This window comes from Oratosquilla oratoria, chromosome 26 (genome assembly GCF_046742065.1).
Source record: "Oratosquilla oratoria isolate Oo_2021 chromosome 26, ASM4674206v1, whole genome shotgun sequence".
Classification (NCBI taxonomy): domain Eukaryota; kingdom Metazoa; phylum Arthropoda; class Malacostraca; order Stomatopoda; family Squillidae; genus Oratosquilla; species Oratosquilla oratoria.
In genome coordinates, this window is record NC_134802.1 from 52789143 (window position 1) to 52810678 (window position 21536).

Sequence of the window (21536 nt, forward strand, 5' to 3'; positions counted from 1 at the left end):
TTTGTAATCCTTTGTTTGATGTAGTCAGTATTCTAGATGTTTTAGTGTGGTATCCGTACTAACCATAATTGTGCCAGGACGAATATATATATATACACACTATCCTTTCTGCTGGCCCTCCTGGAATATTTCTCTTATCTCTGACGATGTCTTAAAAATTCCCTTTCTCTGACCCTCAGAGCTGTGCAGCCCAAACACCTGAACACGACTCTCGAGCAGACCACCAAGTTCCTCTTGGTGCGTCACCCGATGGAGCGCGTCGTCTCCGCCTACAGGAACAAGCTGGAGGACTCGTACAAGTCCCACGACAGCGGCTACTTCTACCGCACCTACGGCAGGGACATCGCCATCAAGTACCGCAAGGACCATCACGCCGTCACCAAACGGGAACCGACCTTTGGCGAATTCGTTGACTACATCGTCGACACCGAAGTCTGGAAGTTCGACGAGCACTGGAGGCCCATGTGGCTCCAGTGCCACGTCTGCGAGTTCCATTACGACTTCGTGGTCAAGTACGAGAACCTGAAGGAGGAGCAGACGGCGCTCGAGGACGAGTTTAAGAAGAACAAGAACTTGCCCAAGAGCTTTCGTGGCCTTGGGGCGGAGAACAACGGTGGGACCAACTCCTCCATGGTGCAGAGCTACCTCAGACAGCTCTCCAAGGACCAGTTGGTCGCCCTCCACCTCAAGTACGAAAACGACTTCCACCTCTTCGGGTATCCAATGCCTCCCGAAGTAGTGAATCCCCAACAGAAGACGTGACGTCATCGATGACGTCATCTCTAGATATCTTTGGTTCTGCTTCTTGCTGTACAGAGGTCTCTGGAATCGAAGTGGTACATGAACCTGTTGATAGTAACAGACTTTCTATATATTCCTGTGATAATAGATAAACGACTAAGTTTACCTGTATTGAAGAATGACTGGAACCAATTTTGAATATCAGTCAGTTCTGGGCTGGACCACGTTCGAAAATGGTTGGAATATTCATCTCTTCGACCTCATCTTTCAGTATTTAGTGGATAGGTGGGATTAGGACAAACATGTTATTTTAGTCCATCTCCCAACTGAATAAAATGAGATTTTATATCGGTAAAATTTAAAAGTACAGGCCCTAGTTGCCTGACAAAGTGAAATTTGCTGGCTGGGATTGAGAAAAACCCTTTTACCAATTGATTCGCTCAAGGAGCGTGTCGATGGAACTCACGTGGCTGATTTGATGGACAAGCAGGTTATATTCAGAGCACCATTAAACTCGATAGATGAATCTCAACATGTCGTGTTTACCCTCATTATTATTATCCTCACAAAGAAAATGAATATTACCACTCGTTTCGAGAAGGATTACAAAGGATTACAAAGGCGGAGCGTGCCGACAGGAGACCTCTTGGTTCATATCTAGGTCGGATGCGAAAAAAAATCAGTAATAATAAATGAATAAATAAAAACTATATAATGTAAATAAAAAATAAAATATATAAATAAATGCATAGGTATAGTTAAATAGACAAACAGGTAAATAGAAAATAATAATAAATTGACAGATAACTAATAATAAATGAAAATCAAACAGACAAATGATAACCTGCCTATTGCTCCTGAAAGGAAGGTTCTCCAACATAGTTCACGTCTACAACTTCATTACTCTGTCCCCATTGACTTAGTAGGACTTACGTTAGTGGGCATTTGTAGAAATCTATTATCACAGATTATTTTAGATGACGTATTCACGCGTCATCCACACCAAGGTCTAAATATATTCTTAGATCTTGATCCACACTTTGGTGGTTGAGTAGGCAGCGAGTTCTGTGAAGCAAGTCTTGTAAATTTGGATTTTCGTCGCGTGGCTAGGTACTCTGTCACCTTTGGGATAAGTTATAATAAAATCATCCTTTTTCCTGGTCTTTTCCTATTCATATTGTTAGGGTAATTATAATTTTGGTTACCGCAAAATGTCAAGCAGTCAGTATTTAGTGATCTTTTATACACTCCTATGGATCAGTCACGCAACATTCTTGAATGTTGTCAATTTTATACTTAAAACAACATATTAACCCTCATCACCATGATATCTACTGTACAATGATATAAACTGATTATTATCGGCTGAAAGAAACCTGCACAGCGAAGCTATAGCGATAATCCCATACCACACTCCTGGTCATATGGCCATTTCCCGAAGGTTGAGTGTGGTTTGAATTTTCCGCCAAAATCATCGGAAATTTAAAATTCCCGGCTCTGTGCAGGCATGCGCATTGTCGACCCCACCTCCCCCTCCCTATTCCCTCCCTTCTTACCCGGCTAGCTCGAGCCGGACGTCGCGTCACTTAGCATCGCGGAACCAGACGAGTCGGTCACTCCACAACCCACCTTCTTTTCATGCCGGTAAGTCTGGTTCCTGCTCGTGCTCGTGTGTTCTCGTAGGGAGCCCTACCTGTTCTCCTGCAGTTTTTCCCCTTCGGTGTTGTGTCCAGACACCTTTGGGACACCCCTTCTATGATTATCATTATTCTATTTTCAGACCAAACGCTTGTGTGTGGAATCCTGCTGCACAGCCAGGATCTCGTCAGACGGCCACCACGACCTCTGCTCCCGCCATGCCCCTTGTTTCTCACAAGCTGGCTTTAACCCCCTAGCCTGCGTTGTGTGCAAAGCGCGGGTTGAGGAGATTCGTGCTGCTCCTCCCAAAACCCGTTCCAAGCTAGCCGCCCTCGAACTTCTTCGGGAGGCATGGCGCAGAGCTCGGAAATTGAAATCCGCTGACGACCCCCCCCCCCCTGGTGTGGGCGGATCCGGCGTTATGCGTGGAATTGGGCCTCGTTCGCCCTCGCCATCCGTCTCCCTATGTCTCCGAGACTTCCGTTGGTGGACAACCTGGGCCTCTCGGAGTACAAGGGGACGAGTCTGATGTTACGGAGTATGGTGTCCCCGAGCGTCCTCAGGCCTCTCGGCAGCCCCATACATCCGACCATCAAGGGTCCTTAAAACCCTTACGGCTTGCTTTGTCAAGCACCCCCACGAACTCGTCTTCCTCCCTAGTTCACTCACGTGAACCCGGCAGGAAATCTCGCTCGAAAAAGAGGTCTGCCTCACCGAGGTCCAGGACGCTCAGCTTGTCCCCACCCTCCACAGCCTCTCCCCCCAACTCACCCTCCCTTCCTCGCTCTCCTTTTCCTCGCCGTAAATCCCACAAGGGCAGGGAGCCGGGGGACGAAACGAGGGGAGAGGGAACTCTGGCTGCCCAAGTGGCTGCCCTCCTTCCGTCCCTGATAGGCCCCGTCCTTGAATCGGCCCTATCACATTATCCGGCCTTTCAGACCGCGCAAATCATAACGCACCCCTCTCCAGAGCAACCTCCTATTGAACCTACGGCTCTAGCCCCCCCTCCCACTCTCCCTCCTGGTCCTTCCCTCCGCCCCTCCGTGCCGGCGACAGGTATAGGACTAGAAGGCCCCTCTCAGGAGGAACCCCCCAATCAGACGTCCGTCGGGTTGGACGGGGTGGAGGACCACTACAGTTCTTCTTTACCTTATCCTCCTACCATGACGGACTCTTGAGTTCACCCCTTCTCATGGTGTGACCTTCCCCGGTCCTGGGAGTACTCGTTTGGAGAAGATCACAAGCTAGTGGCCTGGTCTCCCGACTACTCGCTACTGGAGGGCTGGTGGAGGAGAGATGACGTTATCCTAAAGTGGGCCAACGACGCGGAGGGGGCTAAGGTTCTATATAAGATTCGACCCCTCTCCGCCCCGGCCTCCACGCCCTCCAGGATTTCCACCTCTAACACTCTGGACGCATTAGGTGCTCTCCTGGAGAACCCTCGTTTAAACCCTGATGGGCATATGTTTGTCGACAGGTCGGGGGACTCACCGGCGGTAGCACTCTCCCCAAACGCCTGGTTCCCGCAGGAGAAAGGGGAGAAAGCCTTAGACATCCCTGCTCTCGAGCGGGCCCAAGACCAACCCAAGACGGTTCCTCCTCGACGGCATATCCCTTCATCATTCCCCGTCGTCCTGCCACCACCCTTCGCGCCGGAGGGCCTGCGCGATTGCTTGTGGCACTCGGGCAGGGACCCCGCCCTCCCCCAGCAACTTAGTGAACCGGAGGCTAAGTTGCTGACGACGGAGGCCTCGACCAGACAAGACCTTGCCTCTACCATCTCGACCGTCACGGCAATGGCGATGATGAGGAACTGGCTGACGACGCTCGCCACGAGCTTTGAGGACTTCCCGCGGGAAGAATTGAGGTGAGTGGGATATTTCAATCTATAGAGGGTCCAGACCTGTCCTGGCGAGAGACGCTCGGGTAGCGTCTTCACCCAGGACGGAGCCTCTTGACTAGCGCCCGAGGACGAGGTCGTTCGGAAACGACCTCGGCTTCGCATATGTTATACGTTCTACAATTGAGCGATGTGACTTTATTACACCCTCCGGGGATCGGGATCCTTCTCGCCCTACTAATTTGATTCGCGTGTTTTCTGTATGCAGAGACACCCTGGCGGCACTCTCTACCGTGGCAGAGGGTACAGCCAACATGGCGTCATCAGCCCTACCCCCAGCAGCGAGGGCCTTCACCGCGGCTCGTCTGGCAGCTCGTCAGTCTGCAGCGCGGTCGGCCCCGGAGATAGCTCGCCGGGGCGTGGTGAGAGCAGCTCCCCTTTCCCGTGGTCTGTTCGACCAGGAAGCGACAGACCGCGTCTTCGCTACGGTCCCGACCGTCATCCAGATCCAACAACCCTCCCAACCGGAGATTCCAGGACTTCCTTCGGAGACACGCGATAGTGACCATCTCCGCTAGCACAGTTCTGGACTTCCTGTCTTGGCTAGCTGACACCACCAACAGGGCACCGGAAGGCCGACCCGGGCCATGCCCCCCACGCCCACAACATCAGAGGCCTCGCGGCATCGCTGGCGTTTCTCCGCACCCACTCTGTGGAACGGGTGCAGGACCTCGGGGGCTGGGCATCAGCAACTTCCTTCAGGACACGGTATCTCTACCACTCGATCACCCCTGTCCCATGTGTCGCCATGGGAACGGCTCCACCCCTCTTCGCAAAAGAAGGGGGGGCAAAGGGCGACCGAGGGGTAGGGGAAGGCCCAGGAACCGCTGAGCAAGATACAATATTCTACATAGAATTTATGCACTATGTGAATTGTACAATATTATTTTTATAAAAAATAAATAAATAAATGAATATATATATATATTGATATTGATATCGATATAAGTAAAAAAAAAAAAAAAAAAAAGGTCGAAATGGACATGACTTCTCCTATTCAACTTAAGCTAATCTATAGTCATGATGGTCAAGAACTTTACCATGTTGAAATTAATTTCAACGCTCACTGTGACTCAGGTCGAAATGACCATGACTTTTCCTATTCAACTTGAGCTAATCTACAGTCATGATGGTCGAGAATTTTACCATGTTGAAATTAATTTCGACGCTCACCGTGACTCAGGTGGAAATGGACATGACTTTTCCTATTCAACTTGAGCTAATCTACAGTCATGATGGTCGAGAATTTTACCATGTTAAAATTGATTTCGACGCTCACTGTGACTTAGGTCGAAATGACCATGACTTTTCCTATTCAACTTAAGCTAATCTGTAGTCATGATGGTCAAGAATTTTACCATGTTAAACTAATTCAACGCCCACTGTGACTCAGGTCGACATGAACATGACTTTTCCTATTCAACTTAATTTAATCTACAGTCATGATGGTCGAGAATTTTACCATGTTAAAATTAATTTCGACGCTCACTGTGACTTAGGTCGAAATGACCATGACTTTTCCTATTCAACTTAAGCTAATCTGTAGTCATGATGGTCAAGAATTTTACCATGTTAAACTAATTCAACGCCCACTGTGACTCAGGTCGACATGAACATGACTTTTCCTATTCAACTTAATTTAATCTACAGTCATGATGGTCGAGAATTTTACCATGTTAAAATTAATTTCGACGCTCACTGTGACTTAGGTCGAAATGACCATGACTTTTCCTATTCAACTTAAGCTAATCTGTAGTCATGATGGTCAAGAATTTTACCATGTTAAACTAATTCAACGCCCACTGTGACTCAGGTCGACATGAACATGACTTTTTCTATTCAACTTAATTTAATCTACAGTCATGATGGTCGAGAATTTTACCATGTTAAAATTAATTTCGACGCTCACTGTGACTTAGGTCGAAATGACCATGACTTTTCCTATTCAACTTAAGCTAATCTGTAGTCATGATGGTCAAGAATTTTACCATGTTAAACTAATTCAACGCCCACTGTGACTCAGGTCAACATGAACATGACTTTTCCTATTCAACTTAATTTAATCTACAGTCATGATGGTCGAGAATTTTACCATGTTAAAATTAATTTCGACGCTCACTGTGACTTAGGTCGAAATGACCATGACTTTTCCTATTCAACTTAAGCTAATCTGTAGTCATGATGGTCAAGAATTTTACCATGTTAAACTAATTCAACGCCCACTGTGACTCAGGTCAACATGAACATGACTTTTCCTATTCAACTTAATTTAATCTACAGTCATGATGGTCGAGAATTTTACCATGTTAAAATTAATTTCGACGCTCACTGTGACTTAGGTCGAAATGAACATGACTTTTCCTATTCAACTTAATTTAATCTACAGTCATGATGGTCCAGAATTTTACCATGTCAAAATTTATTTCAACGCTCACTGTGACTCAGTGATGTCACGGTATGATGACGTCATTGTGATACATTGACGTCACCATGTAGTCCTATGACGTCAATTTGTGTCCCTGTGACGTCACGAGACGATCCTATGGCGCCATGATCAATCCGGTGACGTCACAGTACAATCACATGATGTCACTAGGTATTAAACATATAGAAGTCCGCTTGTGGGTGACGAGACGTCACAAATTGCCATAGCACACTATTGGATGAAGACGCTCGCCACGGGCTTCGAGAACTTCCCGCGGGAAGACTTGGGGTGAGTTGGATACATACCGAGGGTCCAGGCCCGTCTTCGTGGGAGACGCTCAGGGAACGTCTTCACCCAGGACGAAGCCTCTTGACTAACGCCCACGGACGAGGTCGCTCGGAAACGAACTTGGCCTCGCATACTCCCTTTCGGTTTCTCGCTTACCCCGAGGATCTTCACGAAACTAGTGAGAGTGGTAGGCGTACGTTGGACGGAAGCAAGCGTCTCCACACTCATGTTCCTAGACGGCTAGTGGATGCATTTGCCCACCGGGGAGGGTGCATCGGCCGACATCTCAATGGCTCTGAGTGTGTTGGCGGACGTGGAGTTCGGGGTGGACTGGGACGGGTCTGCCCTTGCTCCCACACAGACTTTATTGGCTCGGGATTGAGTGGGACACAGTCAGCGTCCTTCGGGTGCTCCCCTGCGCCAAAAGAGCGTGCTTCTCTCACACGTCCTCCCTCCTTCGGTGGCGGGGGGGGGGGGGCCTCAACTTCGCGACCCCGGCCCTTCCACTGAGCCGCTTGGGGCGCCGACGGCTGGTACGGGAGGTCGACAGGAGCATACTGCTTCTCCCGCGTGACCTGCCCGGGCCGATACCCTCAGCACTCCACAGGTTGTTGCGTCCCTGGCTTCGGTCGGGGGCCCTACGCCGGTCGCTGGAGTTTCTCCGCACCCACTCTGTGGAGCGGGTGCGGGACCTAGGGACTGGACATCGACGACTCCCTTGGGGACACGGTGTCTCTACCACTCAGTCGCCCCTGTCCCATGTGTCGCCATGGAAACGGCTCCACCCCTCTCATCTCAAAAAAGTGGAGGGGGCAAAGGGCGACCGAGGAGTGGGGAGGGGCCAGGAACCGTTGAACAGGATACAAATTTCGTATAATTTACGCATTGTGTGAACAGTGCAATGTTGTGCATGTCACATTCTTCGGCGTGGGTACTTGACGTTTCTGTCTCCCCTCTACTGAGTGAGAAAATGAATAAGTCTCCCATAGGAAAGACACACGTAATAACGGTTTGATTCAGGCTTCACCTCTCCTCCCACCTGTCCTCGTCTCATGCATAGCTTCGCTGTGCAGGTTTCTTTCAGCCGATAATATTTCTTTGTCGCGGCTCGTGCCGCTTAAATTCTTCTTATCGGCTTAAGAAACCTGCACAGATTTAGGGTCCCTCCCTCCTCCCACAGGCGAAGCCTTCATTTCTCATTGAAGTGACGCGACGTCCGGCCCGAGCTAGCCGGGTAAGAAGGGAGGGAATAGGGAGGGGGAGGTGGGGTCGACAATGCGCATGCCTGCACAGAGCCGGGAATTTTAAATTTCCGATGATTTTGGCGGAAAATTCAAACCACACTCAACCTTCGGGAAATGGCCATATGACCAGGAGTGTGGTATGGGATTATCGCTATAGCTTCGCTGTGCAGGTTTCTTAAGCCGATAAGAAGAATTTAAGCGGCACGAGCCGCGACAAAGAAATATTTTCGACAAAATAATGACATTTTGTATTCGCCATTTTTCTCACATAATTGTGTGAGGAGACAATCTAGTGCGGTTAAGTGTTGTAGTGACTTTTTCATCATACTTTCATGTATACTGTTTAGAAAACCACTCTTATGTACGTCAATATCTTGCATGTCTTTCCAGTTGATCTACGAATGTATCATTCAGGTGACACTATCGCATTACCAAGACTCCTAGATCTCTTTCCCCTTTACTAAATCTATTGATCGTTTCATTTACCTTTGAATAACACCATGTTGATCTCTTTATGTAATACAATTTGTAAAGATTAGGTTAGGTTACTTCTATTTCAACTGAATTTACTTCTGGCTCCATTGCGTAGATTTTCCTGTGACGTTCGTTATCGTCTTGTAATATAGATATGAGTTCGAATGTACCTACTACCAGAGGAGTTCCTCATATGAAATACTTAAGGTCTCTTCATATTTTGTGATACCGTACTGATAACCTGTACTAAATTCTCTATTTTTTTATGGTTTTTTATCAAATACACGCGGGGAAAACTCGAAATTTCAATACTGTTTCGAGTAATTTTCAAGCCGAGCTTCGTTACGTTTCGAATCACTCCTCGAACGATTCATGAGTATTGTTTACACTCGCGAAGGATGTAGATATGTAGTGACGTAGAGTATGCCTGTAAGATTTATGTATGTCGAAATTCCAGATGAGTTGATTGAACACATTGAATATGATTTTCACAAGGCACGAGTTATTTAGAGAAACTAGTAGCCATATAAAATGACAGATTTCAACCTCATAGACTTACCCGACAGTGTATTGTTGAAAATATTTTCGTTCCTTTATGCAGTGAATTTGCACACCTTATCAAGGTAAGAAATATTACATATTTACATAAGCTTATTCACAAGTGTGAAATATTTTGGTTGAGCTGTTTTATTTATTTTTTTGCAGCCATCTGTACAAAACTTTGTGTGAAGTTTGTGTATTTGTTTTTTTCTTTTAATTGACATTGGGAATTAAATTTATTGTTTTGTGTTCGTGTTCAATGGATTTCATTTATTTTTTCTGTTATTTAATGTGACTGTGAATAAGAAATGTATCATGAGGAAAATAGTAGTTAAAGATAATTGGTGAAACTGGCAATTGTCATCTTTCATAAATGTTTTAGGTTAGTTGGTATTGTCTATTGAATATCTGCAAAAGCTAAGATGAATATTGAATATATATATTTATAAATGGCACATATGTATATATATGGAAGATTTCAGAATCACACAAGCATTTTTATTTAACATGAAACTTATGTTGTACAGTAGCTCCGAACCTAATGTAATCTAACTTGTCCTTTCCATAGAAAAAATATATATTGATATTGCAAAAAAAAAGAAGTGTGTTTGTATGATACTGAAATTAAACCACATAAATATTCTAAATTTATAAAACTACAAAAATTTACCTAGCCTGACAGGAGTGTATGACCACGACATATGTAATATCTCTGTACTAAAGAGGCAAGAAGGAAGAATGAGGAAAGAAAGATCAAGACATAACAAGAGAGAGAATTAATATTGTATCTGAGTAATTTATATTTGGAATGGACTACCCCAGTATATCAAAGAATCTGTTGAGGATAAATTTGAAATTAATTTAGAGATGGCTTAGTGCAGTCAGGATTTAATTACAAATTATAAGGCTAAGATTCATTATGATGATAATACAGTAATCAATGCTGTTGCCACTGATGCACATTTGAATCAAATTAAAAGTCTGGAGCTGGATGCAGAAGCTTAGATGGCCTCTTCCAGAAGATTTAGTGTAAGATTCTAATTATTTTATGTGTGAGCAAAATTTGACGCAGCCCGAAGGGATTTCTCCCCGTCTTCTCCTTTTATGCATGGGGGGACGGAGAGGGGGGTCGCCGATTTAATGAAGCTGCCTTGGTGTGGATGTACTGTGTCTTGCGACACTGCTTCTGACCCAGGGCAGTGGACAAGGTGCAGGGATGACCCGTCATCCAGGAGGTGCTAAGATAAGAGGGAGGGTGGAGGGGTGTGGAGTGTATTCAGGGATGGAATGGGTGGGAATGATTTATGCCTTTTCCTTTTTGGCTACCTCCCTTGTAAGGGGGAAAAAGCCTTGGTATATGTATGTATGTATTAATTTTTTAGTATATATCATACTTTTACAAGGATTTTCATTGGTACATAAGAATCACAAATTACATCTTACAGTCATAATTACTGAGTAAAATGTTACTTTGGCTGAAGAGAACAAGTTCCTAGATGATGTGGTGTGTTGTTTGGGTGCTTGTGAAACCCTCCTCTCTGCCTTCTCAATTTTCCCCAAAACTCTGATTGGCTCATAGATTGTGATGTATATAATTGTCACTTGGGCATTTATTTATTTATCTATTTATTTATTTATTTTTTATCAATTCAATTTGAGTGCACTGGCAGTGTAATCAGAAGTGCATGAGTCTTGCATTCTCCTAGATATAGGTTCGAGTCCCACACTTCTCTATGATTTTTAGTAGTGTGACTTACTTGTCCCAGCTGATAGGGCAAAGGCAACATATTTAGTCACAGGTAGACTTTCTGGTGTATGCTCTTTGTTTTTTTTTTATCTAGATATGAATGTTGATTGTCTTCTCCATTTTAGCCAATCACATTAATATTTTCATATAAAGCATATTCACATTTGAAATGGAAGCATTGGTATAGTGTTGCATTCCATCTATGGAGGATACTTAGATCTGGAATGATGGAGAAATCGAACTAATGCTCATTTGTGGGAACAGCCAGAAAAAACTAATTGATTTTCTTCATTGCTATGGCATATTACCTCGAAAGATAGCATGTCTTAATTTGGGTCAAAATAATTATTTTTGTAGTTAAAGGAAAGTGTGTTTTTTCTTTTGCTCATATTAGTTAATAGAAGTAAATAAAACTAGGTAATGCACACTTCACTGAAGGGGGTCAGGGCTCCAGACATGATGGCTAGTGAATGTTAGGATAGGTTGTCAGGTCAGATTAGGTAAATTTTTGTCTGGTTAAAGTAGGATAGGTTGAAAAACATGATTTTCTGTTAGTTTTCTCACTGAATTGAATTGATTTAATGATCATTTCTTTTGGGAATCACTCATGTTGCTTGTTCTTCACCAACAACCAAGAATTATCAACATAACATAGACTGTTGGTCTGGGTAGGGGAATGCAAAGTGAATGGTGTCTGATAGAGATGAATATCAGATTTGTTCCAATCAGCAATAAAATCATTGGTGAATTCAATCAGTTGCCCTTTTTCATAGAGAAAAACCTGCTGGATAGTCGCCATATTTCTTCAGAAGGGAATGACTTTTGTCAGCTAGTTTTGTTTTGGTTTTTCATTGAGATTAGTTATTTTAGGGTCTGAACCCACATTAGTTAATGTGGTTATGATGGTAAAAGGTTAAGTATCTCTCAGCTTCCTTAAGCCATTTGGGTGATGTGTGTATAATTCTAGTTGCTGACAGGCAGTTGTATTCAGCTAGAGGTAATCCCTATCCTGTCACTTTAATCAACCTATCAATTACAAAGGATTTATGAAGGCGGAGCATGCCAGCAGGAGACCTTTTGGTCCATAATTAGGTCGGATGCAAAAAAAAAATAATGATAAATAAATAAATGAATAAAGATTATAATAATGTAAATAAATGGGTGTAGTTAAATAATAAACAAACAGGTAAATAGTAAATAATGATAAATTGACTGATAACTAATAATAAATGAAAATCAAGCAAATAACAATAAACAGACAAATAATAACAAAACAAATAAGCAAATAATATTAAATAAATGGCAGTCATATTTACTGGAGTTGGACCACTTAGTATTATTTTGTCTGCCATCTGTTGATTTTTTTTTTTTTTTTTTTTGAGAGAGAGAGAACCCCTCTGTTGTCATTGTGCAACAATATTTATAGTAGAGACCAGTTGATGTATAGAGTTAAATTTACTTTGACATTTGTTAGTATTCACCAGTTTTTCTAGGATATTCATCATTATTCTCTTTCCCGTTTTTAGTGTTCATCATCGTTTTGCTGTTTTGGTATGTGACACAACTCTCTGGAGACATGTAAACTTTGGGCCTTCGCCACTCAGTCTGCAGTTCCTCCACAAATTCATCCGGTATTTGGGTCCTCATACACTGACCATCTCCATCTCAGGTTTTGTGAAAACCAATGTGAGATCACATCCTAAAGGTTAGTACAGTTTCACTTTTTTTCCTCAAGTAACTTTGGTTAATTTATTCTGTAGAATAGTAGATTATATTGTATGTTTTAATCCCTTCATTATAAAATGTGGTCCACTTTCTGCCAGGCAGTTTTAGTCAGCAGAGGAACAGACACTTAACTGAAGAGGGAAGGGTCTTCATAATTGGAGACTTCTGTTCCATTGAGGTCTGTCTTCTTGAATATAGTCAAGCATTAAGTAGATCAAACTGAAGAGGGAAGGGTGTTCATAATTGGAGACTTCTGTTGCATTGAGGTCTGTCTTCTTGAATAAAGTCAAGCATTAAGTAGATCAAATGTCATTATTAGAAAACACACATAAGAGAGAATCATCTCACTGGTGCCCATCTTCAAAGTTTGTCAATACCCTCACCTCCATTTTGAAGTGCAGCATGGAGGGCCATATACTCAGTCTCCAGACCATGCCCAAAGTCTATCAGATTCAACTGTACAGTATTTCGTCCACCTTTTCACATAAAGAACTGTCAGCTGGCAATTGCTCCCCTCCTCCTACTACCATAAACCAGTGACATAGAATTTGCTCTACACTTGTACAAGACAGACAACAGTCCAATGTTTCTTCCTAGAGAGATAATAGAAGTGCCTGAGGACTATTGCCAACCACTGTGGATGATGGGTTTCCAGTCGGTGGAGGAGGTGGGAGGTGGCTAAACTCACAATCACACACCTATGACAATCCCCACAATTTCATCAAGCAAGCTCCTGTGCAGCCACCTTTCCCATTCCAAACAACCTTTGGCAAGTTAAGTCATCTTCTCCAGTCATAGGTTCTGTGGGCGCTCCCTTCGTGTCCTCCATGAAGGGTTGTTCCTTGTGAGGAAAATCACTGTGAATGAGATTAACATCAAGGAAATGTGCCACATGCCCATATAACTGGAGTGGATTTTGTTAGTAAGAGGCTGAAACTAAGTCCCATGAAACAGTCACTGGTTTGATGCACAGTCAATCCAGTGATACTCCATGGTTCTTGGAAGGCACTCGGAAACAAAGATGTTGAGACATATCTTCAGGTTAACATTCAATGTCTATGTTTCATATCCATACAAGACAGGGAGCACAAATATTTTGAAGATTCTTGTCATGGTCCTCGTACCTAAATATTGACTATGCCATATCCTTAGATTGATGCAGCTCATAACACCACAGTCAATAATCCTTTGAAGGATTTCCTCACCAAACCCACCACTGTAATGGACTATATTCCCAAGGTATGTAAATCTTTTCAAGACCTCATTGTCCTTCTCACATGCATCCTCATTGTCCTTCTCACATGCATCCAGTAAACCCCCAAATGACTGGACAGAACCTTAATCTTGGTTCAGGAGACCTGGATTCCAAGTGGACTGACTCAAAGGCTCTAGCCAGGACTTCCAAGAAGTAGAATATCATCAGCCAAAATAAAATCAGTGACCTTGATGATACCAGCGATGATATTAGCGATGATATTGGAAGGGCATTGATAGGCAACTCTGTCCAATATGTACTCCATGTAGGTGATGAAAAATGTTTGGAGTGATGATGCATCTTTACCGCACTCCAAAATTAACCAGGAAGAAGCTGGACACGCCTCTTCTGTACTCTATAGTACTGTGTCCCAGTGTGTAAGTTAGACATCAATAATCCTTGAAGGAATGCCATGGATCCACAGAAAATCCCAAATCACCTCATGGTACTCTAGTCAAATTCTTTCTTGAAGTCAACAGGCTATGACAAACCCCTGTTGAAACTCGTGTTGGTGTTCTACAATAACATGAAACACCAGAATATAATCAATTGTTGACTTGCTTGATGTGAACTCAGACTATTCAGGACTGAAACTTTAGTAGATCAAGGATGAGGTGGATGGATGTATTGAAGGGGGCCTAGATGTATGAGGAATGTCTGTGGAACAGTGAAAAGAGTGCAGAAGATATGATCAAATGGAGGGATGTTCTCATCTGCACTGTAAATTATTGCAATTGGATGAAGAGGGGAGGTTGCCAGATAATGAAGCTGTTGGTGGGTAAACCAGTTCCTGCTGTCAAGCTGTGCTTTGCTGCATTGTCCTCAATCTAAGGAGTGTAATGAGGGACAGGGGTAATCCTTGACCCACATAGTGCTGAGATGAGGGGGATGTCAGTTAGGTTTTAACGTATATGAATGTGTGGGGTGTGATGACAGAATGAATGGTAGGGTGGTGAGTTTAAACGCCAAGGATCTGTTGAAGTTTTATTGCTGATGTTTTTTCCAACTAGGACTTCTTCAGAGTGTACACATATAAGACATAGACAACTTATATATTCACACAGCTCACCCCATTCCTCTCCGGGCAAAAACGAGATGACAACAACATTGACCAGGGAGGAATGGGGTGAGCTGTGTGAATATATAAGTTGTCAAAGTCTTATATGTGTACACTCTGAAGAAGTCCTAGTTGAACGAAATATCAGCAATAAAACTTCAATGGATCCTTGGCGTTTAAACTCGCCACCCTACCACTCATATGAATCTGTGTGTGCTTGGCTTGGCCTCTGCCTCTATAATAGGGGAAAGGGCATTTGGCATATGTGTTTATTTTGTTTGTGTAGCGAGGGGTTTTCTGTGTTAGTCTTGTTAGATTATGAATTATAGTAGAGCCATTATCAATTTCATTCCCTATTTTTATCTCCTGTGCAGGCACCTACTGCATATCAGAAGCCTTTCTAACGAGCCTCAAGAGGAGATGTCCACATCTACAGGAGCTCTCCCTTCATCGTTGTTACATTGATGCTTCAACCACTAAATTCTCTGCCCTTCCAGCATCACTGCGAAGGTTATCACTCTGTGGCTCCATCTTGTTTAATCTACCACAGGTTAGTGATATATATACATCTATGTATATATATTATATGTATGTATAAAGGGAGAGTCCAAAGTGCTAACCATTACAAAAGAAGGACATTATAAAGGAAGGATATGGAGAGGGTAGCACCAAAAGAGGACTAGAAAGAATTGGTAGATGATAGAACCATCTGGAGAGGCATAGTGAAAGCGGTGAAGGGCCGTCCGGCCTGACAACCAACAGAGTAAGAGAGTAAGAGTAAGTAGTATGTATGTATAAAAGTGACATGCATACAGACCAGAGTTATACAGGAATTGTTTGTGGTAGTAGACTAATCTCTAGTCAAGGAAGAATGTTGATAATTTTTAATATCCCTCCATTCTGCTGTTCTCTTTAAATTTCTCCTTTACCCCCTCTGTGACTCCTCATAAATCCTGAGCCACGTCTTTCATTATTACTTATCTTCTCATCTACCTTTCATATTTGTACACTGTTCCATCCCAGTTCACCCTTGTTTATCTTCTATATTCTCTTGCCATTTAAATTTTTGATAATTTTTTTCTTCAACATTTGTTACTTTTTTTCCCATCAAAGGATTACAAAGGCGGAGCATGCCGACAGGAGACCTTTTGATCCATATCTAGGTCGGATGCGAAAAAAAAAATCATATTAATAATAAAATAATAAATAAAAACTATGATAATGTAAATAACAAATAAAATACATAAATAAATGCATAGGTATAGTTAAATAATAAACAAGCAGGTAAATAGTAAATAATAATTAATTGACATATAACTAATAATAAATAAAAATCAGACAGACAAATGATAACAAAACAAAAACAAATAATATAAGATTTATTATAATCATTACAGCATCTTACTTAGGTATTTATCTAAATGATTCTTAAAGCTTTGAACTGAACTACATTGCACTACCTGTGCAGGAAGTTTATTCCATTCATTAACTACACGGTTGGCAAATTTGTTTCTACCTACTTCCAAATTGAATCTATTTCCGGAGAGTTTAAGACCATTGTTTCTTGTCTGATTCTCATTCAATGTAAAAATTTGGTCACTTTTGATGTTGTCAATTCCCTTTAGAATTTTAAAGACCTGTATCAAGTCACCTCTGAGTCTACGCTTTTTTAGGGAAAACAGATTCATATGTTTTAGTCGATTTTCGTATGATTTATTTTTGATATTTGGAATCAGTTTTGTGGCTTGCCGTTGTACTCTTTCCAATCTGTCAATGTCTTTAATGAGATTCGGTGACCATACGGAAACAGCATATTCCAAATGTGGACGAACTAACGATTTATATAGCTTGTTAATGAGTGATGGACTTTTGAAATCAAAAGATCGCGCAATCAGTCCTAGAATCTTATTTGCTTTCTCAGAGGCTGAAATACACTGCTTGGATGATTTGAGGTCGTTACTGATAATTACGCCGAGATCTTTTTCACTATCCACTTTTGTTAACGAATTTCCAAATAACTTGTAATCGTACTTACTGTTATTTTTACCTATGTGCATTACCTTGCATTTACTTGTGTTAAATTTCATTAGCCACTTTTCAGACCATTGCTGTAATCTATCTAAATCTTCTTGAATATCTAATTGGTTTGAGTGATCATTTGCCACTCCGCACAGTTTTGTATCATCAGCAAATTTGGAAACAGTAGATTTTAGTCCATGGTCTATATCATTTATATATACTATGAATAGAAGTGGCCCAAGAACAGAACCCTGAGGAACTCCACTTGCAACACTTTTCCATCCAGAAGTTTTTCCATTTAAAACAACTCTCTGTTTTCGACCATTCAACCAATTACTAGTCCAACCTAATAGGCTACCACTTATTCCATGCAAAGCTAATTTAGTAAGTAGTCTTTCGTGTGGGACGGTATCAAAAGCTTTTGCAAAGTCTAGATATATTAAATCTATATTGTTTCTTTTGTCATAATTGGAGATAACTGTGTTGTAGAATTCGAGTAAGTTAGTCACGCAAGAACGTTTCCGTCTGAAACCATGCTGGCTATCATTTATCAAACGGTTACTTTCTAAATGATTTTCGATAGCATCTCTGATGATAGTTTCCATTATTTTTCCTACGATTGAAGTCAAACTTATAGGCCTATAGTTATTTGGTTTCTTTTTGTCACCTTTTTTGAATATGGGAGTAACGTTAGCTAGCTTCCATTCTCTTGGGACATTTCCGGATATGATGGATTTCTTGAAAATAATTTCTAATGGAACAACAATCTCATTTTTCATTTCCTTTAAGATTCTTGGATGCCAACCGTCAGGCCCTGGTGTTTTATTAACTTTGAGTTTGTCTATACACCTTTTAATTTTTTCTTTTGTTATATTTACCGTAGTGAGTAAGTTTACCCTAGACTTTTCACAGGTTTCAGTTTGGAATTCACCTTGAGGTGTTTCGTTTACGAATACCGAGCTAAAATAATTGTTTAAGATATTACACATTCCTTCATTTGAGTATTCAAGTTGACCGTCAGCAGATAATAGTGGACCAATGTGATTCCTAACAACCTTTTTATCTCTAATGTAACTATAGAATTCTTTTGGATTCTCTTTGGATTTCTCAGCGATGTTCATTTCGTATTGTCGTTTTCTTTTTCTTATTGTCTTTTTTAAATTTCTCTGTATTGATACATAACTTTCATAGTCATTAGATGCACCCGAGCACTTATATTTCTTATAAGCCTGTCTCTTTTTAGCAATACTTTTTTCAGTTTCTTTGTCGAGCCACTTTGGGCGAGCCTGATTTGGGGGACGTCTGTCCTTAAAAGGAATGTAAGTTTGAATCATCTTAGTGAGCGTATTTTGAAATATTTCCCACATCTGATCTACAGGTCTTTCGTTTAATTTTGCCTCCCAATCTGTAAGCTGAAGCTCCTGACGTAGTTCTAGGAAATGAGCTTTACTGAAATCGGGTATTTTAGAAACACAAGTATCTATTCTAAAATTGTTTAGGAGTTTGAATCTAACTAGGTTGTGATCGCTATTTGCAACAGATTCACCGACTTCTACATCAGTTACCATGTCTTTGATGAAAGAGTATTGGGATGGTTTGGACACATGGAAAGAATGAGTGAAGAGAGATTAGTAAAAGAAGTATGGAAAGCAGAGGTGGATGGAGTGAATGTGAGGGGATGACAGAGGCTGAGATGGATGGATGGATGGGGTAAAAGGAGCGTTGAGCAAGAGGGAGATGTCTGTTAAGAAGGCAGAAGATAGGGATGAGTGGAAGATGGCTGTGTATGGATGATACTGTAATGCATGGAAGGGAGTGGGTGGGGGAAGGGGGGGTTACGGAGTGGTTGTGTGTGAATGGTATTTGTACGCAGCCCAAAGGGATTTTTCCCCATTTTCAATATTACTGCATGGTGGGGATGAAGAGGGGGTGGGGGTTGCCGATCAAAAGATGTCATCCAGGAGCCAAGATAAGAGGGAGGGAGGGGTGGTGAATGGGGTTGGAATGAATAGGAATGAAATGAGTAGGAGTGGAATTATGCCTTTTTGACTTTGGCTACCTCTCTTGTAAGGGGGAAAAAAGCCCTTGGTATATGCATGTATGTATCTTCATGTCTGAACTTTTTTTTCTTTTTGCCACTTTCATTTTTATCATCAGAAGATAATGAGCTGATAGACTCCCTCCTGGCCCTCTCAACACTGTCTCATATCTGTTGTCACTCATTGGTTACTGATGTATGATCACATAATCATACCTCTACTGTTGTGCTTTCATGTATACTCATGTTTTAGTTTCTTCATAAAGCGTGTATCATTAATAACCTTTTGCCGTAGAAGAAAAAAAAGTGTCTTTAATTCGTACTATATATTTTTTTTTATTCTTTCACAGAACAGGGCAGTCATTGTGACCTCACCGTTCTTTCGGATAGAGAAACACCTACCAGCCTTGGAAGAGGTGGTTCTCGAAGGTTGCAGTGCTTGGCTAACAAGACAAGACCTCACGTTGCTCATGGGACGCTGTCCAGCTTTGCAGGTACAGTCAATCAGATGTATTAAGGAAAAATATGTACATAATCCTATGTTGAAAAGTTGGATAGTTAGAAATAAAGAGGCAAGGCAAAGCAAAGTTGTTGTTGTTCCCTAGACTGTCTGTCCAAGCAGTCCCATCTCCCCAAGGAATGCCACGGCTGAAACGGGGTTTTCCCACAAATCCTTTATGGAGTGTATGTTGTGTTGTTTGTGTGTGTGATTGTGTATAATGCAGTCTTCCATGATGTGTTGAATAGTATGGGGTGAAGTGTTACATCCTGGGCATTTGTCCACAATGCAGTCATCCAGTCTCTTCTGGTAGCTAAGAAGGGCTGGGTGGTGGCCACATCGCAGTCTGGCCAGGTGGACTTTGTCCTTTCATGGGAGAGAGGATTTAGAGGGATGTAGGGTTGATCAAAGAATGCTTAGGTGGTTTGGGCAAATGGTATTTTACATTAAGTTTCCTGCTTGAAAAAAGTTGTCTGTAACGAGACACCATCCCTCCCCTCTCTGAGAGCAGGAGATTATAATGTTAAACCAAGTCATACACATACACATATACCAAGGCTTTTTCCCCCTTACAAGGGGGGTAGCCAAAAAGAAAAAGGCATAAAATCATTCCCACCCATTCCATCCCTGAATACACTCCACACCCCTCCACCCTCCCTCTTATCTTAAACCAAGTCAGTCATGTATATATATGACGGAGAGGGGGTGGTTGCCGAATTAATGAAGCAGCCTTGCTGTGGATGCACTGTGTCTTGCGACACTGCTTCTGACCCAGTGCAGTGGACAGGATGCGGGGATGACTCGTCATCCAGGAGGTGCCAAGATGAGAGGGAGGGAGGAGGGTGGAGGGGAGTGGAGTATGTAGGGGATGGAATGGGTGGGAGTGGTTTCTATGCCTTTTTCTTTTTGGCCACCCCCCATGTAAGGGGTAAAAAGCCTTTGGTACATGTATGTATGTAAGAACAGGTGCTGGCTAAGGAGTGCACAAGAGCTTTTGTGTATGTATACCATACACAAGGGAAGAGTACAACAAAGGCTGTAGTGGAAGGAGGATCCATACCAATAAATTTTAGAGTCAACATAATTATTTCTCTCTCTCTTACAGTTTGTCAGTGTGGGTCCTGCAAAATATACCCGAACAGGTCACTTTTCCTGGGATAAGGAAGATGACACGCACAGCATTAGCATCACCTTGACGCGCAAGTGGAAGGCTTAGCTATAAGATAGAACTTCCTGTGAAGACTCCAGCTAGAAAATGTATATAGTTCCAATGTATTAGCAGTGAAAGGTTGATCAGAAGTATTATAATGGCTATATGGATTCCTATAATCCGGTGTATATCTTCATATGAATGTTTCATGGAAGAAAGAAAATGTAAGTGTATTCTTTATTATTTTCTTATGTAGAACTGATTGTTCAAAATAATGTTAATTTGAGGTCAGGATTGTATGTACTAATGTCGATTATTTTTGTATACTGGTATAAAGTGTACCAGTAGTGCCTGTATTGAAAGTCTGAGCCATAAGGGTAACATATAACCACTTGGAACATTTTGTCGTTAATGATGGACTGCTCTTTTGCCGAAAGTTTTATTTCATAGAACTTCTAAGTTTGAGCATGGCAATGCTTCATCGAGCTCTATTCACCTGGTTTCTCCTCCTTGTCTTCCTCATCCTTCTTGCTTTGCGTCTGGACGAACGAACCCAATGGAACTGGTTGATAGTGTTTATTCCCATGTGGTTCTATGATGCAATACTCTTAATATACATAAACATTCACATGATCAACCAGTGTCGCACAGCCGGTGGTCATCATCACAACTCCAACCAGCGACTAAGCGCCAGAGTTTGGAATTTAATCGCTGTCGTGCTGAAGCTCGCCTTCATGGTTGCGCTCTGTCTCAGGTTAAATTCCGATGGGCAAAATACAATTCCGACCTATTTTGT

At 42.2% G+C, this 21536-nt stretch overlaps 2 protein-coding genes across 2 annotated transcripts in view; both read left to right on the forward strand.

The window, feature by feature from the left end:
* LOC143039227 (carbohydrate sulfotransferase 11-like) overlaps nt 1-1072 on the forward strand; it is a 3815-nt gene extending 2743 nt beyond the window's left edge. Inside the window, exon 4 of the mRNA XM_076209094.1 lies at nt 180-1072. Coding sequence (XP_076065209.1) covers nt 180-762 — 583 coding nt within the window. The 3' untranslated portion in view covers nt 763-1072. The remainder of the gene's footprint in view (nt 1-179) is intronic.
* Nucleotides 1073-9075: 8003 nt separating this feature from the next.
* Nucleotides 9076-21205, forward strand: LOC143039588 (F-box/LRR-repeat protein 12-like). The gene is made up of 5 exons (XM_076209819.1): nt 9076-9333; nt 12524-12702; nt 15409-15584; nt 19442-19585; nt 20696-21205. Exons 1-5 carry the CDS (start codon nt 9242-9244, stop codon nt 20804-20806), a joined length of 702 nt encoding a protein of 233 aa, XP_076065934.1. The 5' UTR covers nt 9076-9241; the 3' UTR covers nt 20807-21205.
* Nucleotides 21206-21536: the final 331 nt, after the last annotated feature.